The 24,038-nt window shown below is 49.4% G+C and overlaps 1 protein-coding gene across 1 annotated transcript in view; it reads right to left on the bottom strand.

Moving 5' to 3' along the window:
* Window positions 1-24,038, bottom strand: part of Epha10 (EPH receptor A10) — a 47,423-nt gene that overhangs the window by 5,431 nt on the left and 17,954 nt on the right. The window contains exons 6-10 of the mRNA XM_045150292.1: window positions 16,281-16,414; window positions 11,887-12,058; window positions 6,976-7,084; window positions 1,137-1,198; window positions 896-1,021 (exon numbers count right to left, since the gene is read on the bottom strand). Coding sequence (XP_045006227.1) covers window positions 896-1,021; window positions 1,137-1,198; window positions 6,976-7,084; window positions 11,887-12,058; window positions 16,281-16,414 — 603 coding nt within the window. The remainder of the gene's footprint in view (window positions 1-895; window positions 1,022-1,136; window positions 1,199-6,975; window positions 7,085-11,886; window positions 12,059-16,280; window positions 16,415-24,038) is intronic.

Raw genomic sequence — 24,038 nt, 5'->3', positions numbered from 1 at the left:
TCTCTTTCTTTACAACCAAAGAGAGAGAAAATATAGGTGTGCCAGGGCCCAAACAAACTCCAGATGCATACACCACTTTGTGCATCTGGCTTTATGTGGATACTGGGGAGTTGAACCAGGGTTGTTAGACTTTGCAAGTAGGCAAGTGTCTTAACCACTAAGCCATCTTTCCAGCCATGTCACACTCCTTTCTCTTTTGCTTTTCAAGGTAGAGTCTCGCCCTAGTCCAGGCTGACCTGGAGTTCACTATGTAGTATCAGGGTAGCCTTGAATTTACAGTAATCCTCCTACCTCTGCCTCCCATGTACTGGGATTAAAGGTGTGCACCACCACACCTGGGTGTGTGTGTGTGTGTGTGTGTTGAGGTAGGGTCCCGCTGTAGCTCAGGCTGACCTGGAATTCATTATGTAGTCTTAGGCTTCCCTGGAACTCACTGCTATTCTTCTACCTCAGCCTCCCAAGTGCTGAGATTAAAGGCGTGGGCAACCACACCACTCTGTCATGCTCCTTTATGGAGGAAGTGCCGTAGTCACCCCGCATGGCCCTGGCTAGACCTTGGTGGCTCTGGGCCGAGTTCAAAGGAGCGCCTCCCCCAAGCCCCATGAACTAAACTGGGAGCTGCAGTCGGGAGAGGCTCGTGGTGAAAGGGGCTGAATGCAGACATCACAAAGGGTCCTTGGGGATCCGAGCGGGCAGGACAGAGCCACCACCGCCTCTGGATGGGCAAGAGGCCGCCTTCAGTGTGGAGGCGGGACTTCTGGCCGCAGGGCCGGGGCGTGGGAGACAGGCGGAGAGAAGAGGCGGGGACCGCGGAGGTCGTCCCGGGCGGGCGTGGCTTCCCCGGTGGGCGTGGCCCTCTGCTGAGTCCAGGCTTCTGGGATGGGGGCTTGCTTACCTGCTCCCAAGCTCTTCTCCAGCGTGACGCTTTTGGCATCCAGCTCCTTGGCGAACAGATGCACAGCCTGCAGCGGGTCCCCACAGCTCTGGGGGTCCAGAAACGTGCGGCGTGTGGGGACTTTGACTGGGAATGGAGGGAGAGAAAGAGCCTCAGGAGAGGGGCTCCATTGCTTGGATGGTACCGGGAGGCAGCGGGCAAGGAGCTGAAGAGGGAGATGGGTGCAGCCCAGACAACTCACAATGGAAGTACAGCTCCTCTTCGTCTTGGGCGTCCCTGCCTCCTTTGCCATAGCTGCAGGGCCTGTGGGCCAGAGTCATCCTATCACCACACCACCCGCCCTCCCTCTTAGCCAGGACCCTAAGCAGAACCTCTCCGTCCCTTCAAAAGGCAAGGCCCAGCCGGGGGAGGTGGCGCACATCTTTAATCCCAGCAGAGGTAAGAGGATCGCCATGAGATCGAGGCCACCCTGAAACTACATAGTGAATTCCAGGTCAGCCTGGGCTACAGTGAAACTTAACCTAAAAAAAATCAAATAAAAGGCCCTGGTAGAGGAACCTGAGGCTAGAAAGCTTCCTCCCTCCTTCCTTCCTTCTCTCCCTCCCTCCTTCTTTTGAAAATATTTTATTTATCCATTTATTGAAGAGAGAGAGAGAGACACAGGTAGAGAAAGAATAGGTGCACCAAGACCTCCAGCCGCTGCAAACGTACTCCATATGCATGCACCATCCTGTGCATCTGGTTTATATGGGTTCTGAGGAATCGAGCCTGGGTCCTTAGACTTTGCAGACAAGTGACTTAATCATTAAGCCATCTTTTAAGCCCTAGATGATCTTTTTTTAAAAAAAAATATTGTATGTATTGATTTATTAAAAGGAAAGAGAGGCAGCTAGACAGAATGCCTCTCTTCCTCCCTTTCTTCCTCTCTCCTTTTCTTCCTCCCTCCTTCCTCCATTTGTTCTTTCTTCTCCCTCTCCTTCCCTTCATCCTTCCATCCCTTCCTATCTTCTTCCTTCCCTTCCTTCTCTCCCTCCCTGTCTCCTTTTCTTCCTCCCACCCTCCCTTCTCCCTTTGCCACAGTTGCACAAGCTCCTCCCCACAGCATGTTCAACCCTCATCCCAGATGTCCGGCCTTTTGATCCTATCAATATTCCTGGTATTTCCACTTTGAATCACAGTTGAAAAATCTCACAATCCCAGAGGCACCCTAATCTACACCCCTGACTGGAAGCCTCAAGCTGTCCTTGTTGGCTTTGACAGGCAGACCCTGCCCTCAGGAAAACACACACACACACACACACACACACACACACACACACACACACAAAACCCACAGGTTCAAAGAAAGAGGACAGGAACTGTGTAACCCGGCAACAGACACTGGGCCAGTCCTGGCCTGGAGCCATCAAGGATAAGCAACCGAGCTGCAGGCTGACATTTGGGACTCCTGAGGCTGGCCCCTGCTGAGCCTGAAGGAGACTTGGACTTTTTTTCTGAGAGCAGAAGAGAGCTCCTGGGGACCTTTAGCAGGGGAGTTTCTCTGATTTAATTGGCATTTTAGAAAGATGATCCCAACTGCTGAGGAGGAAGCTGCTTTGTGATCTCCTTGGGAGGTGGCACTGGCTTGGGCTCTGGGTGACCATATCCTGGATAGAGGTCAGACTAGAAGATAACAGGAGTCACAGGGCTTAAAGATAGGTGAGTAGCAGGAAGGAAGAGGGAGGAGTTGCCCAGCAGAGCTTCTGGGGTGCCACTACCAAGACAGAAGAGGAAATGTTCTCAGTTAGACACTCAGGCTCACAGGAGGTAGGTGGGCAGTAGGACTGGAAGATGCAAGGAGGACGAGTGAGCGAGCGGGCAGGACTGCGGGTGTTTCTGGAGCTTGGAGAGGTCTGCCCCTGAGATACAAAGTCAGGGGCCATGGTCTGCCTGGGGAGAGGAACAACTGGATAGTGAGAGGCTGGGTAGAGAAAGAAGCAGTTCAAGGAGAAAGAACACAAGAGAATGGGGAGGTCAAAAGAGAATTGGGGGGAGGTCACAAGAAGGAAGAAAAAAGCGGAGTGATGGGTGGGAGGAGTCATATGAAGGTTTAGGGGAGGACTGAGAGGATGTCTCAGAAGAGAAACCGGAGCCCGGGGCTATGGTAGGATGTCCGCAAGTGTGCTCCATGCCCTGACTGCTTGTTTTCGCTTCCCATCTCCTCCCCCTCGGCGGCTAGGGGACTGGGGATCGAAGTTTTCTCTTTAATAAAAACAGAATGGAAGCTCACACCTTTAATTCCAGCACTCAGGAGGCAGAGGTAGGAGGATCACCATGAGTTCAAGGCCACCCTGAGACTACATAGTGAATTCCAGGTCAGCCTGGGCTACAGTGAGACCCTACCTGGAAAAATCTAATTAAATAAATAAATTTTTAAAAAGGATAAACTGGGCGTGGTGGCACATACCTTTAATCTCAGCACTCAGGAGGCAGAAGTAGGTGGATCGCTGTGAGTTGGAAGCCACCCTGAGACTACGTAGTGAATTCCAGGTCAGCCTGGGCCAGAGTGAGACCCTACCTCGAGAAACCACCCCCCCCCCACACTCACACAGACATACAAAAGAGGATAATCCAGGCATTGTGGTGCACACCTTTAATCTCAGCATTCGAGAGGCAGAGGTAGGAGTATTGCTGTGAGTTTGAAGCCAGCCTGGGATTACCAAGTGAGTTCCAGGTCAGCCTGGGCTACCTCAAAAAAAAAAAAAACTTTAAAAAAATGAGAATAAATACACCCTACCTAATAGCACTGCAAACAGCTTACTGTTTGTTATAGTGTGGATCTTATTTATTTTGGTTTTTCGAGGTAGGGTCTCACTCTAGCCCAGGCTGACCTGCAATTCACTATGTAGTCACAAGGTGGCCTTGAACTCATGGTGATCCACCTACTTCTGCCTCCCAAGTGCTGGGTTTAAAGGCGTGTATCACCACCTCTGGTTTATTGTGTGGATCTTGAATGTCTCCCCAAAGCCCATGTGTGAATCCACAGACCATTGTGAATCCACAACCCATGGTGGAACCTTTCAGAGGTGGAGCCTAGGGGAGGGGTGTCACTGGGGTTATGCCACAAGGGGAATACTGTGATCCTAGACCTTTCCTACCTCTCTCTCTCTCTCTTTACTCTCCTTCCAGGCTTCTGTGTTTTGTTGTTGTTTTATTTTGTTTTGTTTTTTTTGAGATAGGGTCTCACTCTAGCCTAGGCTGACCTGGACTATGTAGTCTCAGCCTGTCCTTGAAGTCACAGTGATCCTCCTACCTCTGCCTCCCCTTCCAGGCTGCTATAACATCTGCTTAAACTCCCACCATGAAGACTATGCCAACCACATGTCCAAAGGCCATATGACCATGGACTCAAGCCTCTGAAACTGTGAACTGAAATAACTTATTTCTTCTTGTTAGCTGATTTCCCGAGATATTTTGTCACAGCGACAGAAAGCTGGCTAGCACACTAACTAAGCTTTAACATATGTTGGCTCTTGTGTGGGGGAAGAGGGGAGTATCACATGTACCGATGGGCTCCCAAGACAGTAAGAAGGGGTTGGGCTCCATGCCAGGGAGAAAGACGAATCCTGGAAGGGGGAGGGAGTATGACTATGAGGAAGGCAGATTTGCAGCATTGGTGGTGAGAAGTTGAGGGGCCACTCTGAAGCTAAAGGGCAGGGAGGTAGACATGGCTTAGACAGAAAGCTGTGAGGAAGGGCCTTTGTAGGCCAGAAGGAGGGAAACTCCACTGTGCATTTTGGTTGGAGCAGGGTCAGGAGAATGACCTGGATAATGGCTACATCAGAGAAAAGAAGGTTCTTGGTCAGAACCAAGAGAGAACAATACATGCCATCCAATGGTACTGGTGTCATCCAGGGTGGTGACTGATGGGACAGCTATGCATTGGGAGAAACATCCAGAAGAAATGAGTGGAAGAGGGAAGGTTGAGCAGATGCAGGAACGACAGATAATCCCTGTTGTTAGCATCCTGTGTGGGTACTGGGGACCCCGACTTAGGTCCTCATGCTGGCAGGGCAAGCCATTCCCAACACTGTATGCCAATTTTAAAAAATAGCTGGGCATGATGGTCTTCAATCCCAGCACTCAGGAGGCAGAGGTAGGAAGATCACTGTGAGTTCGAGGCCAGCTTGAAAGTACATAGCAAATTTCAGGTCAACCTGGGCAAGACCCTACCCTGAAGAAGAAAAAAAAAAAAAAGTAACACTACCAATGTGGTGGGACACGCCTTTAATCCCAGCCTTTGGGAGGCAGAGATAGAAAGACTGCTGTGAGCTCAAGGCCAGCCTGGGCTAGAGAGAGACCCTACCTCGGGAAAAATAATAATGTTAACACTAATGAGGATGAGGGCTTGGGGAGATGGTTAAGTGGTTAAAGGTGCTTGCTTTCAAAGACTGCCTGCCCGGGTTCAATTCCCCAGTACCCACATAAAGGCAGATACAAAAGTGGTGCACACATCTGGAGTTTGCAGTGACAGGAGGCCCTGACATGCCCATACACACACACACACACACACACACACACACACACACACACACACTTAAACTAATGAGAGAGACCGAAAGCAGGCATGCGCCAAATTCAGTGAGACATGGGGAGAAAGGATACTAAGCGATGTCACATAGTCTGCAAGACTGGGAACAGACTGGAGGAGTCAGCCTCCCGCTTGGCAGCACAGCCCTAGCTGGCTCTCCCCACTGAGGGGCAGCTGGGCTGAAAGCGGGTCGGCAAATCGGCTGCTGGTTCGCCTGTCTGCACCAGCGCCCCCCGGTCTACAGCCTTTCTGGACAGATGCTCCTGGGCTGTGGCTCCTGCTCGCTTCTCCCCGTGACCCCTCCTCCCCTCCTCCCCGCCTCCAGAGCCAGGACACTAAAGGCGGAGTGGGATGCTTTCAGCACCCGCCCATCCCCTCCATCCCCTCTTTTCCAGCGGACCCACAACATGGACCTTAAGCTCTGTGAGGAAGAAGCTCCATGCTCTCGTCTTGTTCTCATGAGCCCCCTGGCCCAGGCAGAAGTGGCTCCCAGCCTAGCGAGGTGATGCCCTTCCCTCCAATCTTGTCACTGCTTTCCAAGTCAACACCATGCCAGTAGCCAGCAGCAAACTACCGTTCAGTCCTTCGAGCTCACAGGATATTCTGGGAGGACCAGACTGTGAGGTGCAGCTCCCCAGAGCCTCATTCCCTCTGTACCCAGCTCCAGCGCCTCACATTCAGATTTCCCACCTTCTTGGCCCAGGCCCACCACAGCCCCAGACTGACCACCTGGGGTCTGTGCATGTAGCAGTGTAACCCTGGGTATATCCTGGTGAAACCTCCCCTTTGTGCCAAGAGGCTAGAATCTTCTCTTAATCAGACCCAACCAGGCTAGAGCTCCCTGTCTCTCCCACCCCTTCTCTGCCTGCTCTCCTACAAGCTTCTTTTCTGGTGTGTGTGGGGGGGTGCTCAGGCTTACGAGCTTTCCCCCTGCCCCCTACCCACAGACTTTCTTTCTTCTCTCTGCTTGTGTTCAAGAGCCTCCAGTCCCCTTGGGGGCCGACGCTGGGGGCCTCAGAGCGCCTCGGGAGAATGCTAATCACCCGGGAACAGCCAGTGCTCGAGTCCACCCTCGGCGATGCCTTCTGACATTTAATGAGTTAAGGCACTAAATCCTCTTCATGCCAGCGGTGTGGCTGAGCTGGCTGCGGTGCTGGCTGTCACGTGAGCAGTGGGGGGGAGGGGCCGGACTTGGCCACATTAGTATCGGACCCCCCACCGCCAACCAGAAAGAAAATTGGGAGTTGAGAGGGTTTCATGTAGCCCAGGCTGACCTCAAACTCCATATATTGCCACAGCTTTCCTTGAAATCCTGATCCTCCTGCCTCCAGCTCCCAGGTGCCAGGATTGCAGGCGCCCACCGCCACACCCAGTGACCACCGGGGTATCTAAGCAGCAGCATGCTTGCACGTGCAAACCTGCCCGTGTGCAAGGCAAGCACAGACGCAGCTGCCTATGTGTGTACAGGGGCAGGCATGACCCGCTAGGGGTCATCACGGATGGGACCTACCTCCTCCACATGGCCAGCACGCTCATCACGAAGCCCAGGACGAGAAGGGCTGAGATGGTCACCACGGTGACGACCACGGCGGGGCTCTGCTCCCGGGACCCTGAGGCAGCTGTGAGGAACACGGGGAGACAGAGACCGGCTGAGGGGTGAGGCTCCTGGGTCAGCTCCAACTCAGACTCCTTCCTGGACCCCTCAGCACTGCTCCCCAAAGAAACCACCATGACCCCATCAGCCACAGTGCCAAGTGCCTCCTTCAGTTCCTAGGCAGGCCCCTCCACTGACAGCCTAGCTCTGAGAGGGCAGGGATCTAGGCAGCTGGGCCTCGCCTCCCCCTTATGCCTTTGAAGTGGGCAAGAGACAGAAGGTCCAGTGGCATGACCCCTAATTTGACCTCCCCTACCCCCCAATCTGGAACATTTGCTGACACCCACTGCATACTTATCAAGGACAAGAGGCTGTGGGCCTGCCTGAGCTGTATACTACCCGCTTCATCACGGCCAGTCTCCACTGCAGAGGAGACAGAGACCCACAAGGAGGAGCGTTAGCTAATTTCCCCAAGTGACCAGACACACTGGATGAGGTTGTCGGCTTTTTTGTTTGGTTTTTAAGCAGGGTCACATTCTAGCTCAGGCTGATCTGGAATTCACTCTGTAGCCTAGGCTGGCCTTGAACTCACAGTGATCCTCCAACCTCGGCCTCCTGAGAGCTGGGATTAAAGACGTGTATCACCACACCCAGCGAGGGTGTGTTTTAAATATTTTTAAAATACTTTATTTATTTATTGGAGAGAGAGAAAGAGAGGGAGAAAGAGGCAGACAGAATGGGCATGCCAGGGCCTCCAGCCACTTCAAACGAACTCCAGATGTATGTGTCACCTTGTGCAGCTGGCTTACGTGGGTCCTGGGAAATCGAATCTTCGGGTCCTTACATGGATCCTTAGGTTTAGCAGGCAAGCGCCTTAGCTGCTAAGTCATCTCCCCAGCCCTGTTTTCAATATTTAATTTAATTTATTTATTTGAGAGAGAGAGAAAGAAAGAGGCAGATAGAGAAAGAGAGAGTGGGTGTGCCAGGGCCTCTAGCTACTATAAACGAACTCCAGACACATGGCACCACCATGTGCATCTGTCTTACATGGGTAATGGGGGAATCGAACCTGGGTCCTTTGGCTTCACAGGTTAGCACCTTAACTACTAACCATCTCTCTAGCTTTTCTTTCTTTCTCTCTCTCTTTCTTCCTTCCTTCCTTCCTTTCTTTCTTGTCTGTTTTTTTAAAATTTTGTTTTATTTTTATTTGAGAGCAACAGACAGAGAAAGAAAGAGGCAGAGAGAGAGAGAGAGAATGGGCGCACCAGGGCCTCCAGCCACTGTAAACAAACTCCAAATGCATGTGCCAACTTGTGCATCTGGCTTAAGTGGGTCCTGGGGAATTAAGCCTCAAACCAGGGTCCTTAGGCTTCACAAGCAAGTGCTTAACTGCTAAGCCATCTCTCCACCCCCTGTTTGTTTTGTGTTTTTTTTTTTGAAGGAGGGTCTTGCTCTAGCCCAGGCTGACCTGGAATTCACTATGAGGTGTCAGGCTGGCCTCAGACTCACAGTGATCCTCCTACCTCTGCCTCCCATGTGTGCTGGGATTAAAGGAGTGCACCTCCACACCCAGCTCCGGCTCTCATTTTTGATTGTATGCATTTCTCTTTGTTGGTGGTGTGTGTATAGTATGGGTGGTGTTTGTGTATGGTATACACTTGTGTGTATAGACGGGCACACCCAATGCACATGCATGTGGAGGCTAGAGGAAGATGTCCTGGACCGTTCTTTCACCTTGTTTTCCCAGACAGTCTTTTACTGAACCCGGAGCTTTGTCAGTTAGACTGGCTGATCAGAATCCTCCGGTGCTGAGGTTATAGCATGTGTGGCCACTCCTGGCATCTTATATGAGGGTTGGAGACTGAACTCAGGTCCTTGAACTTGCACAGCAAGTGTTTTTACCTGTTGACCCAATCTCCCCAGCTCCTGCTTTTGATTTTTTGAGATGTGCATAGGCTAGTCTTGGACTTATGTAGCCAAAGATGACCTTGAATTCCTGATCTCCCTGCTTCTATCTCCCAAGTGCTAAGATTACAGGCATTTGTGACAACACCCAGCTAAACTCAAGATTTGAACCTGACCCCCAAAGCCTTTGCTTGATGCCAAAGCCTCTTCTTTGAACCTGGGCAGGAGCCTACAGGATTCTACCTGTCCACAACACAATTCTACAAGTGAATAAATTAATCTCTGCCCTGGAGACATGCACAGCTTGGGACTGTGAGACAAAAGTAATGTGTAAAATAAAAAGGGAAAGAGGGGCTGGGGAGATGGCTTAGCAGTTAAGGCACTTTCCTGAGAAGCCAAAGGACCCAGGTTCAATTCCCCAGGACCCATGTAAGTCACATGCACAAAGTGGTACATGCATCTGGTGTTCGTTTGCAGTCGCTGGAGGCCCTGGTGCACCCATTCTCTCTATCAGCCTCTCTCTCTCTCCCTCTCTTTCTTCCTCTCTTTGTCACATACATACATACATACATACATGAAAAGAAACAGAGAACCGTGTAGAACAAAGCAGAGGCCCAGTACTTCCTCCCTGAGGCCATCGAGGAAACCTCACCGAAGAGTTCTGGCCTGGAACCCTTAGAGGGGCTTGCTGCTACATGCCAGACCCAATGTACACGGAGCTCAGGAACAGGCAAGACACCCCACATGGCTGGAGGACAGGTAGAGGACAGGAGTACAGAGGGTAACGACATAGAATTGAAGGTGGAGGAGACAGAACCTGGAGGGCCTTGAATGCCAGGCTAATGAGTAGGAAATTATCCTGGGGGCCACAGAGACTGGTGGACCAATAATTGCCTAGAGAGGAAAAGAAGGAGGCGAACTCGTGGAGTTAGGAGTAAAGATGGAGGGGAGGTACTTGAGACGGGAAGATTCAGAGTAACTGTTAACGAGAAAGTGCTGCAGACTAAACTGAGAGTGGGAAAACGTGTGTAGCAGCCTCAGCGTGGGCAGGAGGAGGAGGACGGCTCAGGCCTGGGGACCAGCAGGGCCGCATGGCGGGTTACACAGAAAGCAGAAGCAAGGCCAGCCTTTGCCCAGATAGCTCCCTCGGCCCGAGTGGCTCCTGTCCATCTCTACTTATTCAAATCTCCCCGGCCTTCAAGACACTGCTCTAATCTCCTCTCCCCAGCACCTGGCCTCTGCCTGGCACAGATGGGCATTCCAGTCAGGAGTGCCATCTTCCTCCCTGGAACCGGGGCTTCCTGAACATTTTATCTTCACTTCCCTTTGGGCTCCTAGCGCTTCCTATCTTGGATTAGTCATGTTGGCGGTTGGGAAGAATTCTTATCTTGACAGCTGGTGCCAGAACACCTCTTAGGGGGAAACTGCCTTTGTTCCGTGAAAATACTTTCATGAGCTGCTCAGGATAGATAGAGGTGAGATCCTGAAGGCTGGGGCGCCGCAGGTTGAGCAACAAAGGAGGGAGCTAAGCTGCTCCCCACTCGCCCTGAGGACAGAAGTGAGGCGTAAGGGGGTTCAGAACACTGGGAAGCTGGAGCTATTTTAAGATCAGGAAGTCTAAAGTTCAGCAGTTTTTAAAAAATATTTTTATTGGGCTGGAGAGATAGCTCAGCACTTAAGGCACTTTCCTGCAAAGTCTAATGACCCAGGTTCGATTCTCAGTACCCATGTAAAGTCAGATGCACAAGGAGGTGCATGTATCTGGAGTTCATTTACAGTCGCTAGAGGACTTGGTGCACCCATTCTCTCTGTCTCTCTTCTTTCCATCTCTCTCTGCTAGCAAATAAATAAGAACTTTAAATATATATATTTGCCAACAGAGACAGATAGAGAGAATGGGAGCACCAGGGCCTCTAGCCACTGCAAATGAACTCCAGATAAATGCCCACCTTGCATATTTGGCTTTATATGGGTACTGGGGAATCAAGCCTGTGTCTTTTGGCTTTTGAGGCAAGTGCTTTAACTGCTAAGCCATCTCTCCAGCCTTTTTTATTTTATTATTATTATTTGTTTTTTTGAGGTAGGGTCTCACTCTAGCTCAAGCTGACCTGGAATTCACTATATAGTCTCAAGGTGGCCTCAAACTGATGTTGATCCTCCTACCTCTGCCTCCCAGTGTGCTGGGATTAAAGGAGTAAGCCACCATACCTGGCTCCCTTAGTTATTATTATTTTTAAAAGAGTTTTTTTTAATTTTTTAATTAATTTATTTATGGATAGAGGGAGAAAGAGAGAGAATGGGCATGCCAGGGCCTCTAACCACTGCAAACGAACTCCAGACACATATGCCACGATGTGCATCTGGCTAATGTGGGACCTAGAGAATTGAATCAGGGTCCTTAGGCTTCACAGGCAAGTGCCTTAACTGCTAAGCCATCACTCCAGCCCTTCCTTAATTATTTTTAAAAAAATTTATTTATTTGTTTGAAAGAGAGAGAGAGTGAGTACGGATACACCAGGGCCTCCGTGCTGCAGCAAATAATTCCAGATGCATAAGCCACTATATGCATCTAGCTTTACTTGGGTCCTGGAGGATAGGACCTGGGTCATTAGGCTTTGCAAGCAAGCACCTTTAACCACTAGGCAATCTTTCCAGCCCCTTTATTTTCCAGACAAGGTCTCAGCTGTATAGCTTAGGCCGACCTTGAACTCTCTGTGCAGCATGGTTTAGCCTTGAACTCTCGATCTTTCTACTTCAGCCTCACAAGGGATTCCAGGCCTGTGTCATCATGCCCCACTTCTGCCCCACTTCAAGGAAGACTCACTTTCTTTCGTTGATTACTACTATCTGACCCCTACATGTCCCCTAACCCTTGCCTCGACTCCCTGCCTGAGCCAAGTACCCTCCAAGTGTACGACTTACCCTCCCCCAGGGTCTGCACTTCAATGCTGGGGCTGAAGCTCTGGGCCTCCCAGGAGGGCCCCAGGGAGGCCGCCCGGATCTGGAAGACGTAGCGGGTAGCTGGCTTCAAGTTGGTGACGGTAACCGTAGGCGCCCCTGTCTTCACTGTAGAGTAAGTTTGCTCATTTTGTCCCTAGAGGGGATGGAGAAGTGACACTAGATAGTCTGCTGGCAGAAGGATGTGAGGAGATGGGCAAGGAGGCGAGAGAAGCACCCTCAAGGTAAGCATGGGTACGGAGGGGGAACCTGACTCCAACTCCCTTGGGAGACTGCAGAGGCTTCTTCCATGGGGTCCCCAGTGCCTCTTTCCACCACAGTCCTCATCCCAGACTTGGGTGCCCCACTCCACTTCTGCCTAAAATAAACTTTAGAGAAGGGCTGGGAAGATATCCTAGTGGTTAAAGTGCTCGCTTGCAAATCCTGCCAGCCTGGGGTTCAATTTCCCAGTAACCATGAAAGCCAGATACACAAAGTGATGCACGCATCTGGAGCTAGTTTGCAGTGGCCAGAGGTCTTGCCATGCCCATTCTCTCCTTTGTTCTCTGCTTGCAAATAAATAAATAAGATTGTGCCTTTAACCCCAACACTCGGAAGGCTGAGGTAGGAGGTAGAGGCTAAGGTAGGAGGATCACTGTGAGTTTGAGTCCAGCCTGGAGCTACAAAGTAAGTTCGGGTGGAGCCTTTGGGAGGTAGAACCTTGCTGGAAAAGGTGTGTCTCTGGGGGTGGGCCTTGGGGTGTTTATAGTCCAGCCTTGCTTGACTGTGCTAGTTAGCTCACTCTAATTCCTTCTTGCTAATCAGTGGAGATGTGACACCCCACCATAATGAAACTTCCCCTTGAAACTGTAAGCTGGAAATAAGCACTTTCCTTCTAAAGGCAACTTCTGGCCAGGTGTTTTATGTCAGCAGGGAAAAGGTAACAGATACGTCCTGCAAGGCACGAGAACAGGAAGCATTATCTTGTTCTCTTGTTCACTTTTCTGTTTTTTGTTTGTTTCACAGATGAGCAAACTGGGTTTGGTGGGCAAGGGCCATCTCCAGCTTCCGCTGAAGAGAGGGAAGAGTGCTTTCTGTGTCCAGTAAGAGCCCCTTCACTGCCACCATCAAAGGCCCTGCAGTCCCATCCCACAGTCCCCCAAGCAGCACCCTGCAGCAAGGTGTATCTCTCCTTCTGGTTAAACCTTTTATTTGCAAGGAGAAAGAGAGAGGGGAGTAGCTGTGAATGAGAATGGGCATGCCAGAGCCCCTTGCCACTAAAAAGAACTCCAGAATCACATACCTTCACATGGGTACGAGGAACTCAAACTGAGGCCATTAGGCTTTGCAAGCAAGTGCCCTTAACCAGTGGGCCATCCCTCCAGCCCTCAGCCTTGGGATTCTTGTCTGAGCTCCAGATATCAGTTCTCCATGAGTCATTTCTAACAACTGCAGCATATGTAGCTCTCTCCCAGTGTCCCTCACCACTGTCACCTAAGTGTAAGGGTTCCTTGTGGCCATGTCCTGGCCATTCTTCCACACACACCCTTCCTTTATGCTGCCAGCCACTCTCTTCTCTTTCCAGCTCAAGGCGGGAGCTGAGTCTGAGCTGCAAGGAGTCTGCCTGGATGCTGCATGGCCTACAGGCCTCTGGGATACCACGGGAGCAAAACCCCCGTCACCATCTGGCCCCGCCCACTCCTCCTCCTTGGTGGAGCTCCACCTCAGCCAGGGGCACCCCATTCGCTGGTCACCCGGGCTGTACATCCAGCAGTGACTCGGGACTTTCCTGATCACCTCGACTGTCCCAATTAGTACTCAAAAAAACTATTTGAAAGGCTGAAGAGATGGCTTAGCAGTTAAGGTACTTGCCTGTGAAGCCTCAGGACCTGGGTTCAATTCCCCCAAAACCACGTAAGCCAGATGCACACAGTGTTGCATGCATCGGGAGTTTGTTTGCAGTGGCTAGAGGCCCTTGTATGCCCATTCTTTCCCTCTCCCTCTCTGTCTCTCTCAAATAAATAAATAAATAAATAAAAACAAAAACCATTGGAAGAACAACAACAATAACAAAAAATTATCTAAGTCAGCAAAGAAGTCCCCATGTCACCGCCAAGTAAAGTTCTGATGCATGTGCTGCTGAAGGGGAAAGTGGTTTCATTTTAATGAGTCTAATTTGCAGCAAGTAAGGAACTGTTTCACAGTAGATTACATCTCAGATGTAAAAGACGTACGTTTATGGAGGAAAAGAGAGTGGGTTGGGATGTTTCTACATTTGTCAAATCATGGCTGAACTGAACCGCAGATTAAAAGTGTATCCAAGAAGAAAAAGCCAGGTGTGGTGGCACAGACCTATACTCCCAGGGCTCCTGAGAAAAAGGCAGGAAAATTGAACATTCCAGTTTGGCCTGGGCACATAACACCAAGAGGAGGCTGTAGAAAAAGGAGAGAAGATGCAGCAGGGGGAAGAAAAGGAAGAGGAGGGAGAAGAAGAGAAGGAGAAGGAAAGAATAGAATGTGGAGGAGGAAGAGAAGGAAGAAAAAGAGGAGAGGAGAGCTGGGTATGGTTGTGAAGAGCTGTGGTCCCAGGTACTCGTGAGGCAGGAGGGGTGCCTGAGCCACAGAGTTCAAGGCCAACCTTGAGGAAGGGGAAGCAAAAACAAAAAGGTCTACAAAAGTATTTTTGAAAATTTGAAGCCGGGCTTGGTGGCGCATGCCTTTAATCCCAGCACTTGGGAGGCAGAGGAAGAAGGATTGCAGTGAGTGCGGGGCCACCCTGAGACTATATAGTAAATTCCAGGTCAGCCTGAGCTAGAGTGAGATCCTACCTCGAAAAAAAATTAATTAAGTAAAAAATAAAAAGCAAATTTGAACCAGGCAGTGGCACGTAAGTCTTATCCCAACACTAGGGAGGCAGAGGTGGAGGATTACCTAAAGTTCAAGACCAGCCTGGCCTACATAATGAGCTCCTGGCCAGCCAGGGCTACATGGTGAGACTCTGTCTCACACAAACAAACAAACAAAAAAAGCCTCATATGAATCAACTGGCTATATGGAAAGCCAGGTGTGGTGGTACAGACCTGTAGTCCTAACACTTGGGAAGTGGAGGCAGGAGGACTGCAGCAAGTTCAAGGCCAGCTAGGTAGCAAGAACCTGTTTCAAAAATTGCCTCCATGGAGTTTGAGTATTGCATGTATTTTTAAATATTTATGTATTTGAGAGAGTGAGAATGAGTGTGCCAGGACCTACAGCTGCTGCAGATAAACTCTAGACACAAGCGCTACTTTATGCATTTGGCTTTACATTGGTACTGGGGAATCAAACCTGGGCAGTCAGGCTTTGCAAGCAAGTGCCTTTAACTGCTGAGCCATCTCTTCACCCTGTATATATTATTTATTTGACAGAGAAAGAGGGAGGAAGGGGGAGGGGGGAGAGAGAGAGAATGAATGGGCGCACCAGGACCTCAGTGCACACCCTTGCGCATCTGGCTAATATGGGTCCTTGGGGAATTGAACCTGGGTCCTTTGGTTTTGCAGGCAAATGCCTTAACGGCTAAGCCATCCCTCCAGCCTCTTGCATGCATTTTAGTACTATTATAAGTAATATGCATGTGTTGGTTTGAATGTAAAAAATGCCCCCACAACCTCATGTGTTGATGATTAAAGGGCATATTCCGTCCTCAGCTGGCTGGTGGAGCCTTTGGGAGGTAGAGCCTCGTGGAGGAGGTGTGTGGGTACCTCAGTGGCCCTTGTGGTTGATTAGTCCAGCGCTTCCGGGTGTTCACTAGCTAGCTCCCTTCTACTGCTCCCTCCCAGCTGGTACGGCAAGATGTGATGCTCACCCTTGGACGCTGCTTTCTCTGCCACGATGATACTTCCCCTTCAGTGATAAACCGAAATAAACCCTTTCCTTCTAGACGCTGCTGTGGGCAGGGTGTTTTGTCCCAGCAACGGTAACTCTATAGTGCACACATATGTCCTTTACATCAGGAAGATCATAGTAATTCAAGCCGTAGTTGTGGGGGGCTGGCTGTCAAACATTTACCAGCAACCTCCCAATTTGGCAATCCCTTCCCAGGGTCACATACGCATGTAGACTTGAAGCCATCTGGCAACTGTGTTCTTTTCCCTTACAGGGTTCTGCGGGTGTTATGAATAGCTCCAGCCATACCCAGAGGCCAGCTCTGTTCAGGGGGCCAAGAGGATGCAAATGGAGCGGATAGTGAGGAGTCCGCCTGAGGACGCGACCAGAGGAGGGGGCACTTCCCTCCTGGGGAGACTGCAGCTGCAGGCTGCGTCTGGGAGGGAGGGGAGGGTGGGGTGCTGCCGGAGGCAGGCGGGCGACAGCCCTGCTCCCGGTGTCTTCCGGAGCCAACTCACCTTCTCGTAGTACCGGATCTCGTACTCGGTGCCGTTGGCCCCGGGAGCCCCGGAAGGGACGGGCTCCCGCCAAGACAGGGACACGCTCTGAGGCTCCACTCGGTCCCTGCGGATCTCATCCTCCTCCCAGGGTGCTGAAAGCAAGCAGAGCGGGATGCTCCACCTGGACCAAGGCCCGCCTGGCCTGAGCCGTGAGCCGAGGACCCGCAGGAAGGCAGAGGCGTGTGGGCGTGGCCAGAGGTGGGCGTGGCCCGCGGGCCAAGCGGGGAGGGGGAGGCTGCCCAGGGGTGAGGTTTGAGGGGTGCTGTGTTTGTGAGACCCCCGTGGCTAGGGAGACCCTCTGGGGTCACGGCTCTTCATTTTCCCCCTAGGAGAGAAAGCCGTGCTTCCCTATCTTACCCCACTCCCAGCTTCCCCCATCCGGGCTGGTTCTAATGCCTGAGGCTCCGTGTGCACTTTCAATGGCTTGAAGACGTGAGAGCATATTTAGAATCAGAGAGACAGGCGACAGCCTGCTTCACTAGTCTAAGGATGGAGGTCTCTGGGGAAAAGCTCTCAACAAACTAGAAATGGAAGAAAATTGCCCCAACATGATAAAGGGCATACACAGAACGTTCGCAGTGGATATCACATCCAATGGCGAAAAAACTGGAAGCTTGTCCTCTAAGGCAGCCTAAAGGCAAGGATGCCGACTCTCACCACATCCAGCCACTGGAAAAGACTTGAAATTCTAGCCAGAGCAATCAGGGAAGAAAAAGAAGCAACTCCCCTCCACTGGAAAAAGTCAAGTGCATTTCTGCTCTCAGATGGTCTCATGATGATATATGTAGAGAGCATTAAAGACTTCACAATATTCTTTTAAACTGAGAAACACAGTGAAGTTGTAAGATACAAGGCCAATGTGCCAACAATATTGCATGTCTAGGGGTAGAAGAGATGGTTCAATGGTTAAGGCACTTGGTTGCAAAACCTAATGGTCTAGGTTCAATTCCCCAGTACCCATGTAAAACCAGATGCACAAAGTGGTGCATGAGACTGGAGTTCACTTACAGTGGCAAGAGACTCTGGAGTGTATATTTCTCTCTCTTTAGCTCTTGCTCTCCTTGCAGATAAATAAAAACATAAAAAATATTGCATTGTTTATATACTAATAATGAAAAACTCAAAAAGGAAATTAAGCTAGGGGTGTAGAGCAATTGCAGGGAATGCACAAAGCCAGGATTCAATCCCCAGCTGTGGAGAAAAAAAGAAAAAGAAAGCTTTAAAAAAAAAAAAAACTATTTACAGGCTGGAGATATGGCTTAGTGGTTAAGGTGCTTGCCTGTGAAGCCCAAGGACCCATGTTTGACTCTCCAGATCCCACATAAGCCAGACACACAAGGTGAGGCAAGCACAAGGCACATGCTCCCTAGGTGGTGCAAGCATCTGAGGTTTGATCTCAGTGACTGAGGCCTTGGTGTACCAATTCTCTCTCTCCCTCTGTCTCTCTCTAAAATAAAAATAGGGCTGGAGAGATGGCTTAGTGGTTAAGGAGTATGCCTGTGAAGCCTAAGGACCCAGGTTCAATTCTCCAGGTCCCACATAAGCCAGTTGCATATGGTGGCACATGCATTTGGAGTTCGTTTGCAGTGGCTGGAGGCCCTGACTCACCCATTCTCTCTCCCTCTCTCTCTCTCTCAAATAAATAAATAAATTGTTTAAAATAAATAAACAAATAAAAATAAACCTGTTTACAGGGCCTGGAGAGATGGCTTAGCAGTTAAGTGCTTGCCTGCAAAGCCTAAGGAACCATGTTCAACTCTCCAGATCCCACATAAGCCAGATGCACAAGGTCACATGCGCACAAGGTGGTACATGCATCTGGAGTTTGACTGCAGTGGCTGGAGGCCTTGACATGCCAATTCCCTCTCTCTCCCTGTCGTGCTCTCTCTTTCATAAAATACAATACAATAAAATAATATATGTATTTAAAAACCAATTTACAGAACTGGAGGGATGGCTTAGCAGTTAAGGCACTAGCCTACAAAGCCAAAGGACCCAGGCTCAATTTCCCAGGACTCAAATAAGCCAGATGCACAAGGTGGTATATGCTTCTAGCATGCCTATTCTCTCTCGCTGTCTGCCTCTTTCTCTCTCTCTCAAATAAAATAAATAAATAAATAAATAAATAAATAACTATTTATGGGCTGGAGAGATGGCTCAGCAGTTAAGGAGCTTGCCTACACAGCCTAACAGTTGGAGTTCAATTCCCCAGTACCCATATAAAAAGCCAGTTGTACAAAGTGGCACAGGCATCCAGAGTCTGTTTGCAATGTCTAGAGGCCCTGGCATGCCCATTCTTTCTGTCTGTCTCTTTCCTCTCTCTCTCTTTCTGCTTGCAAATAAGTTAATTAATTTTTTTTTAAATTACAGTAATTGAAGTGACAGTGGAGTGTTCAGCACTGAGACATCTCTATCACACCTTCTAAGACTCAAATTTCATTGCAGAAGAGGCGGCAGAAAGAATATGAGCCAAAGGAAGCGGGAGCACTGGTTACAATGCCATCTTACAGATGCAACACGGCCTGGATGACCATGACCTGGCAGTGCCTGGCACTACGTACACAAGACCCTCATAATAGGAGGAAAAGATGAAAACATCAAAGGTGAAAAAAGAGGAATAAAGAGAGACTAATTGAGAGGGGGAGGGAATATGATGGAGGGTGGCTTTGTGAGGGGAAGGTGAGGGAGGGGAGGGAATTATCATAGTTTACTTCTATAATTACGAAATCTGTCAATAAAAAAGTCTCTAAGCTGGCGTGGTGACGCACACCTTTGATCCCAGCACACGGGAGGCAGAGGTAGGAGGATCACCACGAGTTCGAGGCCACCCTGAGGTTACATAGTAAATTCCAGGTCAGTCTGAGCTAGAGTGAGACCCTACCGCAAAAAATCGAAACAAGAAAAAGTCTTTAAAAACTATTTACAAAGCCAGATGTGGTGGTGCATTTAATCCCAGCACTTGGGAGGCAGAGGTAGGAGGATCACCATGAGTTTGAAGCCGCCCTGAGATTACATAGTGAATTCCAGGTCAGCCTGGGTTAGAGTGAGACCCTACATCAAAAAATAAAAATATAAAAAAGGAGCTGGCAGGGTGACATATGCCTGTAATCCCAGCACTCATAAGGCATGCTTGGGCCTCTAGCCACTGCAAACAAACTCCAGACACATGTGCCACCATATGCATCTGGTTTATGTGGATTCTGGGGAGTTGAACCTGGATCCTTAGGCTTCACAGCCAAACATCTTAACTGCTAAGCTATCTCTCCAGTTCCCAGATTTATTTTTTCAAAAGACAAACAGTTCTGGAGAGATGACTTAGTGGTTAAGGTGCTTGCCTGCTAAGCCCAAGAACCCAGGTTCAGTTCCCCAGTACTCATGTAAACCAGATGTGCAAGGGGGCACATGCATCTGGAGTTGATTTGCAGTGGCTAGAAGCCCGGTGAGCCCATTCTCTCTCTTTGCCTCTTTCTCTCTCTGTGTCTCAAATAAATAAAACTTCAAAAAAAGAAAGAAAAGCTCAAGGCTTTTAAAAATTCATGTTTGTTAGCTTATTTATTTATTTATTTGAGTGAGAGAGAGGGGGGAAGAGGCAGATAGAAACAGAATGGGCATGGCAGGGCATCCAGCCACTGCCAACAAATTCCAGATGCGTGTGCTGCCTTTGCATCTGGCTTACGTGGATCCTGGGGAATCAAACCTGGGTCCTTCACAGGCAAGTGCCTTAACCACTAAGCAATCTCTCCAGCCCTCAAGGCTTTTTAGGCAAACATTTCATGATTCCAGACTTTAAACATGAGGTACTCAAGCAGTCAAATTTTGAAACAGAGAGGAGATGTGGGAGGCTGGTCAATGGGTACAGAATTCAGTTTGGTAAGATAAAAATGCTCTAGAGGTCTGTTCACAGTAGTGCATACACAGTAACCCTACCATAAAGCCAAAATTTGTCACAGGAGAAAACTGTTTTTGTTTTCATTTTTTTTTTAAATTTTTATTAACATTTTCCATGATTATAAAATATATCCCATGGTAATTCCCTCCCTCCCCACCCCCACACTTTCCCCTTTGAAATTCCATTCTCAATCATATTACCTCCCCATTACAATCATTGTAATTACATATATACAATATCAACCTATTAAGTATCCTCCTCCCTTCCTTTCTCCACCCTTTATGTCTCCTTTTCAACTTACTGGCCTCTGCTACTAAGTATTTTCATTCTCACTGTTTTCATTTTTGAGACAAGTTCTCACTAGGTGGCCCAGGATGGCCTCAAGTTTGCCATCCTCCTGCCTCAGTCTCTGAAGAATCAGAACTTCAGGTATAAGCTGTTATTCCTGAAGTCTTTGTGTCTTGTTTTTTGAGGCAGGGTCTTGAGTTTGCTGAGGATGACCTTGAACTCCTGATTTCCCTTTACCTCCTGAGTGCCACTACACCCAGTTTATGCAGAGCTATGAAATAAGCACAGGTTTTTGTACTTGCTTGGCAAGCACTCTACCACTGAGCCACCTCCTCACCCATGTCATGTGTTTTAAGTGTGTGTGTGTTAGCCAGGTATGCTAGCAACCACTTGTACTTGTAAAACCAAAGCAGGAAAATAAGTTCAAAGCTAGCCTGGACTATGAGTTCCAGACCAGCATGAACTACATTGAAAGACCCTTGTCTCAAAAAAAAAAAAAAAAAAGGTTCAGTGGAGCGCTTGCCTGCAATGCCTAATGATCCAGGTTCAATTCCCAAGTACCTACATAAAGGTAGATGTACAAAGTGGTACATGCATCTGGAGTTCATTTGCAGAGGTTAGAGGCTCTGGCATGCCCATATATTCATTCATTCATTCATTCATTCTGTCTCTCTGTTTGCAAATAAATAAATGAAAAGTTTTTTATTAAGTAAAGGACAAAAAAACAGGAACACCCTGATGCCCCAGATTACACTCCAAAACACTTCAGTCCTCTCTGTAGGGTAGGGCTCAGGTGCTAGGTTTTTGTTGTTGTTGTTGTTTTCTTTTTGTTAGATTTTTCGAGGAAGGGTCTCACTATCGTCCAGGCTGACCTGGAACTCACTATGTAGTCTCAGAGAGGCCTTGAACTCACGGTGATTCACATACCTCTGCCTCCCAAGTGCTGGGATTAAAGGCGTGCGCCATCATGCCCGGCTGTTGTTTTCTTTTTTTCAAAGTTGCCAGGGATTCCAATATGCAAAAGTGTTAAGAACACCAGTCTCAATGATGTCATGTGAACACACACACACATACACCTTCCTCCTGATGCCTGGGCTCCCTGAGAGGAAGTGTCACTTGTGTATACTGAGCCTGGACATTTCCAAAAGCAACTTCCAGGAAGTGACTCCCAAATGGGAGCCATGGAAGGTGACTGGATGAAACCGTCCATGAAAATACATAGAAAGAGCAGAGAAACTATTAGGAAACAGACATCCCAGGGGCAGGCAAGGGAGGAAACACTTGAGAAGGAGGAGCCAGGGCTGGCATCCCAGCACCTGTGAGCTTGGGGGAGAAGGTACTGGAGTTTGGGGCCAGCCTTAGTAAGACGCTGTCTAAAACAAAACAAAAGAGCCAGAAAGGCAGGAGGAAAAGTGGGGGTAAATAAGGTCATAGAGTGCAGGAATGAGAACACTGAAGAAAGTTCTCAGCCTGGAGCTGCTGCTGAGTGGTAGAGCATGTATGATGCCCTGGGTTTGATCTCCAGAAGCTAAAAAAAAAAAAAAAAAGAGCTCCCTACTGATTCTGACAGCTATTAGCTCTCTGAGTCTTTATTTGTTCACTTGTGTGCTAGAAACAGTGACAACCAGGCTGGCTGGCTGCAAGAATTATGTGAAGTGCTCTTATACAAAGGGCTGAGCACGAGACCCAGCCCAGGGCAAGGGCTCAATTCAAGTCCACCAGTTAGAGGAGCCAATGTCAGGCAGTATCCTGTGCTGGGAGGAGGCAGGACAAGATGGTTCAAAGTGTCCTCTGGCTTTCACATTTGTCAGGTTCCTGGACATTTATGGGTCGGGAGAGGCATCACATAGCAAGGGGGAGGAGATGTGGGGGTTGGGGAGATAGCTCAGCAAAAGGGCTCGCTGCATAAGAAGGTCCTGTCTGCATTCAGATCACCAGAATCCATGCAACAGCCAGGCATGGCAGTGTGCCCTGTACGACCGCACTGGAGGCACAGACAGGCAGATCCCTAGGGCTTCCTGGCTAGCTAGTCTAGGTGAATGGGCGAGCTCTACGTTCAGTGCAGGACCCTGTCCCCAAAAAATTAGGTGCAGAGCCTGGCATGGTAGCGCACACCTTTAATCCCAGCACTTGAGAGGTAGGAGAATCGCTATGAGTTTGAGGCCAGCCTGAGACTACATAGTGAATTCCAGGTCAGCCTGGGCTAGAGTGAGACCCTACCTAAAAAACAAACTGACTAACTAACTAACGTGAGGAGCAGCTGAGGAGGACATTTGATGCTGGCCTCTGGCCTCCACATGCATGCATGAGCACCCACACACATATAACCACACTCATGTGCACATATGTGCATGCACATACACATGCACACCATGCATGTACTTGCAAAAGAAAAAAAAAGAAGTGGAGGTGGGGCACATGTGCACTTGAATGTGGCTTTCTGGTCTTATACAATTCCCATCTGTCTCTAGCTCGTCTCCACCCCCCAAATTCTAACAGAGACATAAGGGTACAGGAAGAGGGGGAAACCCAGTGAACAGCAGGCTGGGGAATGGGCAGAGAGGGGTGTATTTTTACCTCTGAGGAAGCTGCGTGGAACGGGGTGACTGCAGCAAACCCCAGGCTGGGATACCCATGGAGTAGTGCTGGATCCCATACTAAAAATATCTTGAAAATCCTTCAGCCCTCCCCACATTCAACACTTTGAAGGAAGCAAGGTCTTTGTGAATTGGACAATACACAGCCGTCACTCTGAGCAACTGCTTTTGAAACAAACTATTGTCCCCTGGCCGCAGCAGCGCCTCTCAGACTGAAACCACTTAGAGATGGCAGCTCCCCAAAAGACCAGTCACAAAGTAGGCAGAGTGACCGGGCTTCCTAGGAGGCACCAGCCCCTTGCAGACCACATGAAGCAGAGACAAGGACAGGCTAAGAAGGTCATGCTTGAACTGTGTTAGTCAAGAGTATCAAATGCCGGAGTACAGTAAAAGGAGGGTCCAACTCGCCCAGCATCTCTGAGACACGAGAGGAAAGCCGGGTGTATCCTGGGACTGATACTGAAACCACAGCCCTGCTGTAGCCTGTGATGAAATCCAGACAGTGCCCAAGTGGGGTGGGGAGCGCAGCTGCCGCTAGGAAAGCCTGCCAGCAGCAGCCCTGTCTTCGTGGGCGTTTGTTTGTTTGTTTGTTTTAAAATATTGTGTGTGTGATTTTTTTGAGGTAGAGTCTCACTCCAGCCCAGGCTGACCTGGAATTCACTATGTAATCTCAGGGTGGCCTCAAACTCGTGGCGAGCCTCCTACCTCTGAGTGCTGGGATTAAAGGCAAGCGCCACCACACCCAGATAAAAGATACATCTTATTTGTTTATTTTTAAGCAGAAAGAAGAGAGTCACACAGAGAGATAGAGAGAGAGAATAGGCTTGCCAGGGCTCCAGCCACTGCAAACGAACTCTGGATGCACATGCCACTTTGTGCACCTGGCTCTACGCGGGTCCTGGGAAATCAAACCTTAATCTTTAGGCCTAAATCACTGAGCCA

Source organism: Jaculus jaculus, chromosome 5 (assembly GCF_020740685.1).
Source record: "Jaculus jaculus isolate mJacJac1 chromosome 5, mJacJac1.mat.Y.cur, whole genome shotgun sequence".
Taxonomy (NCBI): domain Eukaryota; kingdom Metazoa; phylum Chordata; class Mammalia; order Rodentia; family Dipodidae; genus Jaculus; species Jaculus jaculus.
Note: the sequence above shows the minus strand (reverse complement) of the source record. Positions and strands in the feature narration are given on the sequence as shown.